Source organism: Dendrobates tinctorius, unplaced genomic scaffold, assembly GCF_039654945.1.
Source record: "Dendrobates tinctorius isolate UK_male_01 unplaced genomic scaffold, ASM3965494v1 ptg000028l, whole genome shotgun sequence".
NCBI classification, from domain to species: Eukaryota; Metazoa; Chordata; class Amphibia; order Anura; family Dendrobatidae; genus Dendrobates; species Dendrobates tinctorius.
In genome coordinates, this window is record NW_027361696.1 from 77682501 (window position 1) to 77693056 (window position 10556).

General features: G+C 39.3%; 1 protein-coding gene across 2 annotated transcripts in view; it reads left to right on the top strand.

Annotated features, from left to right (window-relative positions):
• Positions 1-9892, top strand: part of LENG8 (leukocyte receptor cluster member 8) — a 42700-nt gene extending 32808 nt beyond the window's left edge. For both annotated transcript variants that reach the window (XM_073571019.1, XM_073571017.1), the window contains exons 13-16: positions 1031-1099; positions 1465-1594; positions 1699-1906; positions 8382-9892. In XM_073571019.1, coding sequence (XP_073427120.1) covers positions 1031-1099; positions 1465-1594; positions 1699-1906; positions 8382-8544 — 570 coding nt within the window. In that variant the 3' untranslated portion in view covers positions 8545-9892. The remainder of the gene's footprint in view (positions 1-1030; positions 1100-1464; positions 1595-1698; positions 1907-8381) is intronic.
• The last annotated feature ends 664 nt before the right edge of the window (positions 9893-10556 follow it).

Below are 10556 nucleotides of genomic sequence, written 5' to 3' on the forward strand. Positions count from 1 at the left end.
TACCTGCAAATAGAAACATTGAACCATACATGAGTTAGAAAAATAGACAATGTGTGATTATAGTGGGGAATAAATTTCCAACCCTAGAAGCGGTAAACACTGATAGCATATAGCTCAGAGACTGTCTTGTTCAAATGGGATACATAAACCGAAAGGTAATGCAGTCTAAATAAACCTTTCAGAATATAGATACCCCAACCTTAGGTCAGGCATGTAGCATACAAGGAACACACATAATCTAAACCATTGAGGGCTAGAGTGGGTTAGATAGACAAAAATAGCCACCCTCAATAGTCAGCACATATGCACATCAGCAAAATACAAGACCCATGTGAAGTGGAGCAGGCAGAATAGAAGGACCCTATTTGCGGGTATATTTGTGGCCTTTTTCTTTTTTGCTGATTACAGTTCGCAGCTGATGCTGCTGCAATGATACAGATAGGGTCGGGAGCCGACTGTTCTCTCTTATGCCCAGGGACTGCCGTAAATGAGCATGGAAAGTGTCGTTCAGCAGCCAGAAAGGTAAGATGGCAGCCCCCAGTGGCTGCATTAATACAGTAAAAAAAAAAAAAAAAAAAAAACTCATCACTGAGTCAAGCTTAGGGGACATTATCTTTTTATACTATTTTCTTTTTTACATTAAATTATGAAAAAACACGGCACCTTCCCTTTAAGAAAGATAAATTGCCAAGTGTTGTTGTATTTATAAAACCTTGCAGTTTTAAGAAATTAAAGCTTTGGGCACGCCATCTCAATTCCTCAGTATTCCTGGTTCAAGCGGGCCATCTTGTAACTGCATATATGTGATTTGAGGCATCACCATCACATGCTGACTAGATTTCTTCAACTTCTCTACATAGAAATGAATTGATACGATGCAAATCGCATACATGCGGTAATTCCCCTGAATCGGTAATACTGATGAATAAGTGACAGTATGTACACTGGTCTACAAATGTTTTAGTCAAAGCCCGGACAATTCAATTATTTAGCATGGTTTATCATTTATTTTTTTTTGTATGCCCTGCAGGTCCAAGGCATTCGCACAGAGTTCACTGTGGACGTGTACGAGACTCATGCACGGATAGCACTGGAAAAGGTAATTTTTCTGATGTATTAAAACATTCATATGTATAACTGAGATCACCACTTTTGAAATTATTAAAGATGGGCAAAAAAATTGTGAATGTGTCTGAGTTTGGAATCTGATGAGGAGAAACATTGAAGTCAGAAGATGTATAAAGGTTATAAGTGACAGCATTTCCCATCTGCCCAGTCTTGCAGGAAAGCTGTCAATCATTGGCTTTATAAATCTGTCATTTAATAAAAAATATTCAATTAAAACAAACCTGTTCTCTAATCTCCATCTTTCGTTCTACCCTATGCCTCTCGGATAGGACTGAAAGTGCATAGTTTTTCTGGTTGTGTTTGATTGTAACCTAAATGTTTTTATTTCTAATGTAGGGGGACCACGAGGAATTTAACCAATGTCAGGCCCAGCTGAAATCGTTATACAGTGAAAACCTTGCCGGAAATGTTGGCGAGTTTACAGCGTATCGTATATTATATTACATTTTCACGCAAAACTCTGGGGGTAAGCAAATGGCTAAACCTTGTCTGCACATGCAGTGTGGCCAATAGGGTAACAGGTATAGGTTTTGCGGCTTTTGATTTGTGATTTTCTTTCTCCTCTTCCAGATCTAACTACAGAAATGGCTTATCTGACTAAAGAGCTGAAGGAAGACCCTTGTGTTGCGCATGCTCTTGCTCTTCGCAGCGCTTGGGCTCTTTCAAATTATCATCGATTTTTCAAGCTTTATAGAGAAGCTCCGCGCATGTCTGCTTATCTCATCGACAAGTTTGCTGAAAGGGAGAGGAAGGCAGCCCTTAAGGCCATGATAAAAACGTATGTGCAGGCTGCCCAATTAGTTTTCAGCTTCTTTGGCATGCTTCATTGTATTTTTAAGTGTGGACAGGTAGATACTGGGGTAATATATCAAAGCATTTCTAACCATGACCCACGCATGACTTAAGGATTGTGTGTCGCTGACAACGGGCTCATGCTTTATGAAAGTTTGATCGTTTTGGAGGTCTACTGATAGAACCAGATGAGAAGGTGATAAGAAAAAAATCTGTCAAGGGACACACAGACGTTTGGGGAGAATGGTCTGGCTGTAAGAGGCACTTGTATTTGACTCTATAATTATTCAGACCGGGGCCGTATTCAAGTCACCTGCCGCCTCTTTAAATACTACATATTATTTAATTCTCACCAAAACTAGATCTTTATAGGTTCAGATGAAGCCTACAAATTTGAAGATTAGTCATTGATCTTACAATGTTACTTGGAGCCAAAACCTTCTCTGGTGATTTACGGGAACTTGAGTACTAAACAAAATGTTCTCGGCACGCACAGATCATGATTGAGTTCAGGCAAGATGCAGAAATACCTTTTTATTTTTTCTGAGGGGGAAAAAAATGTTTTGGTACCCCTCCAGATATAATGAAGGAATAGAGATTTCTGTTCCATACAAGCTTGTACCATATGATCGTAACTAGACATGTTCTAGATCAGGGTTGGTCCTGGCATATAGTGTAGCGTCACTGCTAAGTTGGGGGTTTTTCATTCCTCCCTTGCAAACCTCTGTTGCCTGTGGTTTTTTTTTTTTTTTAATAAAGGTAAGTATTGATGTATGCAGTCATGTAAACTAGAAGTATAATTTTGGGAAATGTGTCCTCTGCTAATCATTCATTAGTAAGCAAAATATAGGGGACCAGAACAGTAAATATTAGAATTTTTTTATTTTTACTACACGTAGATTCAAAAAGTTTGTTCAAATCAAACCATTCTTAACAACATGAATGTTTTTGGGGGTTTTTTTGTAACAAAATTGTCAAGAATAAGGCTAGTTTCACACTAGCGTTTATTCGACGCAGCGCACGGCGCCGCTAAGCCCGGCTCCCTGCCCGCCCCATCCGGTCATCGCCGCCTATCGCACATGGACGCTTGCGATCTGCGCACCCTATTAGGATTTTGGCGTGCGCTGCGCACTTTTAAAGGTGCGCGCCGAACGCAGCATGTTGCATTTCGGCGCGCACGGCGCACCTTCAAAAGTGCACAGCGCACGCCAAAATCCTACTAGCGCACGATCTGCGCACCCTATGCTAAAGATAGGATGCGCAGATCGCAAGCGTCCATGTGCGATAGTAGGCGGCGATGACCGGATGGGGCGGGGTTTGGCGCCGTGCGCTGCGTCGAATAAACGCTAGTGTGAAACTAGCCTAAGAACTACATATAGTATGGGCGAGTTTCCTCTTGCCAGGCTACAGCGATTTTCAGCATATTGGGGTTTGCTTGGAATTGTGTAGCTAGAGAGCCACAAGTTGCAAAATGCTGCTTTACTATTTTTTTTTTTTAATTGTAATACAAAAAGTGATAATTTTATGTTTTTATTTAAAGAGCAGCAGTTTTTTTTAATTTTTAGTAAAAAAAAAAATCAATATTACACCTGAAAATAATTAACTTTGTAATATATCTTATTGGAGAAGTCGTATTCTTTTCCGGAACGTAGCTTTCACTCTGAAAATTCTCAATTCACACGGGCAGAGATAGACAGACTGATTCTGCCGGGGATATATGTTGCAAAGCTTATTATTTTAATGTGAACTATTGATTTCTGAAATTAAAAAAAACTGAGCTTCAAATGCATTTGACAGCTCATTCATATTAATTTAAAGGGTATTGTGATAGTTAAAGGGGTTGGTCACTTCCATTTTCCTCAGTATCTGATCGGTGAGGTTGGGGGACACAGCACCCCCCACAGATCAGCTGTTGCAGGGTACAGCCAGAAGTTGACACTGATACTGCCTGAAGATCCACGCCTTATTCAAATGCTAAGCAAAGGCCATCCATAAAAAGAAAAAAATCAGTCAAAAAAACCAACTTATTTAGCAGTAAGTTGGCAGGGTCTCTATCTTTTATCACAGTATTGGCCATGGACTTTTCTAATACTTAAAGGATAAACTCTTTACGATATAGAAAATCCTGCAATTTAGTAAAATCGTGTGCACATATGGTCAAAATTCTTGGTACCCCTCGTTTAATGACAAAAATCCACAATGGTCACAGAAATAACTTGAATCTGACAAAAGTAATAATAAATGAAAAATCTATGAATATGAACAAATGAAAGTCAGACATTGCTTTTCAACCATGCTTCCACTGAATTTAAAAAAAAAAAAAAAACTCAAGAAATAGACCTGGACAGAAATGATGGTACCTCTGAAAATATAACAAAAGGGATATGTTAAATCAAGGTGTGTCCAATAATTAGCATCACAGGTGTCTACAATCTTGGAATCAGTGAGGGGGCCTGTATAGAGGGCTACAGATACTCACTGTGCTGTTTGGTGACATGGTGTGTATCACACTCAAATGGACCTAAGGAAAGAATTGTCTCAGGAGATTAGAAAGAAAATTATAGACAAACGTTAAAGGTATTAACACAAAGTTTCATACCTATAATTGATCATCACACTAGATACAAAGAACACGCATATGTGTATATATATATATATATATATATATATATATATATATATATATATATATATATATATATGTAGTCAGGCAACTCTCTATTATAATGACACATACCAAGAACCTCCTGAGTCCAAAATGCCTGGAGAAATATTGACTCTAACAAGAAATCACACAAAACAATTGTTTTTGTGCAAAAATATACAATCAATTTTATTGGATAAAATACATGTAATCACAAGTCCAATGAGCATATACAAGGTGGAAACAATAAACCGCTCGACACAATGTGCACAGGATGTAAACCATTAAATAACATCTAGTGCAGGGTATAAGTAGAGTAAGTTTTTAGAGATAGTAAAGTGCCTGTGCATAAAATTGCTCATACCTCATACAGAGATCAAAGTAAACATCCTAAAGTGTGGGAGCAAAGGGGATAATGTTCCCTTACTATACTACTAGCAACTCACAAGTAACAAGACTAAATAAGCACCTCTATACTTCGCAATCTGCATCAAACCCGAAGGAGTTCACAGAAAGGATTTTTATGGATAGTGTCTCTTACCCATGTGGACAGGTCGAGCGGCACTGGCAAAATCCCCGACGCGTTTCGCCCAGAGGCTTCCTCGGGGGGGGCTGTATGGCCACTGTTTTGGGCCAAGGCCCTCTTATACTGGCAATAATTATCATAGTCCATGTCAGGTGTGCGCGGTCATCATGATGCGACATGCGCAAACGGCGCAAAGATACCACGTCATTTTCGGTAGTGAGCGCGCGTCATAGTGGCTGTGTTACTATGGCCACATCGACGCGCACGGCCAACGCAGACTCCCCGCCGCGTCACTTCCGGTCATCCCGGAACCCGGCACCCGTCATGGCGCCCATGTAACCATGGACACACAGACGCAGGCCGACTCCGTCAGGATACCTTCCACGGCGCGGCAGGTGCGTGCACAGCGCATGCCCGACCCAAGATGGCCAAACATAAGGATTATTTCCAATGCATCCATATGTACCGCTTATACCAGAACCACCCTCACTAAAGGGGGTAATATAGACATAAGGAGAAGTTTTTATACAATATAATGCCATAAAACATCCTGAGCATAGATACAGGTCACAGCAGATGATAATAATTAATAATGAAAAAAATAATAAAACAAAAATGCCCATATTAGTATATTGACCACAAAAAAAGAAATACTGAAATAAATAGACAAAAAAATATAATAAATATAAATAAAAATAATGAATAAAGAAAAAGTATAATACAGTATAAAAAAAACAAAAGAAAAAATGTGTAAAAATAAGTACATTATAAATAATACATATAAATATGCTGTGACTCCATGTACATGCATCTTTCATTGATTTAATCGCAGACGATGTATAAAACTTTTGGTACCCCTCGTTTAATGACAAAAATCCACAATGGTCACAGAAATAACTTGAATCTGACAAAAGTAATAATAAATGAAAAATCTATGAATATGAACAAGTGAAAGTCAGACATTGCTTTTCAACCATGCTTCCACTGAATTTAAAAAAAAAAAAAAAAACTCAAGAAATAGACCTGGACAGAAATGATGGTACCCCTGAAAATGTAACAAAAGGGATATGTTAAATAAAGGTGTGTCCAATAATTAGCATCACAGGTGTCTACAATCTTGGAATCAGTGAGGGGGCCTGTATAGAGGGCTACAGATGCTCACTGTGCTGTTTGGTGACATGGTGTGTATCACACTCAAATGGACCTAAGGAAAGAATTGTCTCAGGAGATTAGAAAGAAAATTATAGACAAGCGTTAAAGGTAAAAGTTATAAGACCATCTCCAAGCAGCTTGGTGTGCCTGTGACTACAGTTGCACATATTCAGAAATATAAGCTCCATGGGAAAGTAGCCGACCTCCCTGGACGTGGCCGCAGGAGGAAAATTGATGACAAAACAAAGACACGGATAAAACGGATGGTAAAAAAAGAGCCCAGAAAAACTAAACAGATTAAAGGAGAACTTTAAGCTCAAGGAACATCAGTATCAGATAATACCATCCGTTGTTGAATGAGCCAAAGTGGACTTCATGGGAGACGACCAAGGAGGACACCATTGTTGGGGAAAAAAATCAAAGCCACACTGGAAATTGCCAAGCTACATGTTGACAAGCCACAAAGCTTCTGGGAGAATGTCCTTTGGACAGATGAGACAAAAATGGAACTTTTTTGGCAAGGCACATCAGCTCTATGTTCACAGATGGAAAAATAAAGCATATCAAGAAAAGAACACTCTCCCTACTGTGAAACATGGAGGAGGCTCTGGCTCTGTTATGTTGTAGAGCTGCTTTGCTGCATCTGGCACAGGGTGTCTAGAGTCTGCAGGGTACAATGAAATCTCAATACCAATGGATTCTAGAGAGAAATGTGCTGCCCAGTGTCAGACAGCTTGGTCTCAGTCGCAGCTAAAAACACCCAAGAATGGTTAAGAGGAAAACATTGGACTATTCTGAAGTGGCCTTCTATGAGCCCTGACCTAAATCCTATTGAGCATCTTTGGAAAGAGCTGAAACATGCCGTCTGGAAAAGGCAACCTTCAAACACGAGACAACTGGAGCAGTTTTCTCTTGAGGAGTGGGCCAAAGTACCTGTCGAGAGGCGCAGAACTCTCATTGACAGTTACAGGAATCGTTTGCAGTTATTGCCTCAAAATAATGCGTTAAGGGTACAATCATTTCTGTCCAGGTCTATTTCATTTTTTTTTTTTTTTTTAAAGTTCTGTGGAAGCATGGTTGAAAAGCAATGTCTGACTTTCATTTGTTCATTTTCATATTTTTTATTTATTTTGTCAGATTCAAGTTATTTCTGTGACCATTGTGGGTTTTCTGTCATTAAACTAGGGGTACCAACAATTATGACCACATGTGTATGTAAAGTGTCTGTTCATGGCTTTCTTAGACCAGTGTGTGTGTGGGATAACCCCTTTTAAAAGGTAGAATTGTATAAATGACAGCACCAATATCTAATTGAATGTAAATATTTTGTTGGCACATTCGTGCTTTTCCTTTTAGGGTATGTTCACACTGGGCTTGTTTGCTGCGTTTTTTATGCTAATTTTCAGCTGCTTTTTATAGTACCAGCAAAGCCTATGAGATTTCAGAAATCTCATGCAAACAAATTGTTTTTTTGTGTCATCAGGATTTTGTGCTTTGCTGCTTTTTCTTGGACACAGAGCATGTCTGTTCTTTCAGCGTTTTTGCAGCGTTTTCACCCATTGGCTTGAATGGGTGTTGAAAACACGCAGGCATCATTATTTGCAGCGTTTTTTTCTGCAGAAAAGTCTTGGACATTAGCATGGACAAAGACACAAATGCACAAAATCTGCACCTAAACCTGAGGTTTTGCCGCAGCTTCTTTCCTGCCAAGAAATCAGGTTTTGCTGCAGCAAAAACGCCCTGTGTGAACTTAACCTTATTCTTCTCTGAGTGCTTCCATGCATTTCCCTAAAGAATTTTTGTGGGTTTTCCATCGAGGGGGAAAAACCGAATTTCCAAAATTAATTGAATTTTTATTAGATAGATGGAGGGAGATAGAGAGAGAGATATTTATAGATATAGCATTTTATGAGCAGCATATGCTTCAACCATAGCTTGAAACCAGATACGGGTCAGTGTTTAGCATGGTTCTGCATACTTAGTGACTGAAGGTGGGTATGTGTTCTTGTCGTAAATGTCTTAGAATTTTTATCATAGAAGGTTGTCAATTTTTGTCATTGCTGTTCTAACTTGTTTTTTCTTTTCTTCCTTTGCTCCTTTTTTTCTCTACTACTTTTGTTTTTTATTTTAACTCTTTAGTTTTCGGCCGGTGCTACCAGTTTCCTACGTTCAGTCAGAGTTGGCCTTCGAAAGTGAGGAGGAATGCCAGAGTTTCCTGGCTTCCCTGTCTCTTGCGTATGCAGGGAACGACACCAGCAAGATTGACTGCAAGCAAAGCTTAGCAGTCTTGCCTAACTTCTAAACCAGGCTTTTCCTACCAGATCGTACCAATGTGTTTATTTTTTTGACACATGATTAATGCTCCACACTGTGTGTGCACGTGAAATTCCGCATATCTCTATTGGATCTGTTTTGTTCCAGATCGAACATCTCTGGACCAGAGGGTACAGGCCAAGACCAGGCATCCCAAAACAAACTGTTGGGTGTCTCTGTTTTGCCAGAATGTCAAACTCGGGCGTTGGTAATTTCCTGTGTTTTGTGGTGGTCAGACTTGTTTGTGTATATATATATTTATATATAGCACCTTCAACATGAAATTACCAAACATCAAGTCGGCACGAAGAAATTTTACACACTTGTCGGTAGAAAATGTTTTGTTGCGTTCTGAATTTCTTCAGTGATGGGGAAAATACAGATGTCGATATACAATGTAAATCTGTAGAAGATATTTGTATATCCTTGCGTTCAGACCACTCGTAAGGGAGATCCGCCTGTTTTCTTTATGCTGTGACGACAAGATTATAGAGCTACTAGCTTTTTAATAAGCTATGTGAATATTTGTGAATAGGTTTTACATTTCAAAGTGGGTAAAAGGGATTTTTTTTTTTTTTCTTTTTGTACATGACTTTTTGTTAAATCTGTTCAGCCTTTTGAGATACTATGATCAGAAACTAACGATGTCTCAGTTTCTTTTCTCCCTTTACCTCACATTCATAAAGCCTCTGTCCACGTGCTGCACAAGACGCAACACCTATGCGGCTCTGGGGAGAAGGCACCAAACACAGGAAAAGTCAACTCAAAGATTGGGAGAAGTGACACAAAGTTCCAGAGAGAAAAAAAAAAAACAGAAGAAAAGAGACTTTTGTAATATAAAAAACTTTTAGCATTCAACAAGTCCACTAAAATGAAGAAAGAAGTTTACAGTTCATTTTAAAGTATCGAATCCTTTCATCTCTGGAATCGCCTACTGCTGGAACCTGTGAGAAGATGTTTGTACAATTTACTCAGTTCATTTAAGAATTCCCTTCCCCCTTTTTCTTATCCACCCCCTCTCCCCCTTTTCCTTGCTGGATTAGTATAATTTATCAGGTAAATATTCGGTAATAGCTACTTGAACCTAATTTCACCACTTTTTTTTTTTTCTTTAACTGATTTTTCTGTTTTGTTTGTTTTTCCCCCCTCTCCTTTCTCCACCCATCTTTAGCTCCTCTTTCCTTTTTTTTTTTTTTTTAATTCTATCCTGCCATTTTGAGGATGTAATTGTGAGAAAATGTGCAATATTGAGCAGTTGTTACCAGTTGCTCTTTTCTTTGCAGATGTTTGTTTTTAATTTTCCTTTCTCCCTCTAATAAATATTTTTTGAGTTGCAAGTGGCTCTTGTGCGTTTTTTTTTCTTCATTTTTCTCTTTAAAAACCTAAGGCAGAAAAACGACTCACCTACGTGCATGTGTTGCAGTGTATGGGTATGTTCCCACGGTCAATAAACTGCGGTTTGGACACTCCGTACATTCACAGCATCCAGATGTTACAGCATAGTGGATGGGATTTCAAGAAATACCATGCCCACTATGCTTGCATGGATGCCTCTTGCTACCCTGTGGAGATGCACATGCGGAGCTTCTTTCCAGACGCTAGCATGTCTACCTATGGAGACAAGACGCTCCGTCTCCACTGTGTAAATTACACATTGACTATCATTTAGATGCGGTAACACCGCATTATCTTTCTAGTCATATGTGTATTAAGTGCGGGAACGAAGCTTACTACGCATGTGTACAAATTTAAATAATGGTGTACCTTGTTTCAGCCGGAAGTACATCTACACTGCAGTTTTTGTGATGAGCTGATTGTGAGAACTGCTGAGCACGTGACCGCCAGGGACTGGGTTATCTTCTGGTCACTAGCCAAGTTCTCACGATCAGCTGACCGCGAGAACTGCAGTGCACGTGACTGCCGGGGACATCTTGGCGGACCGGTAAGGATTGTGATGCTTTTTTATTTTAATTCTCTTCAAGGAGACGAGGGCGTCTGTGG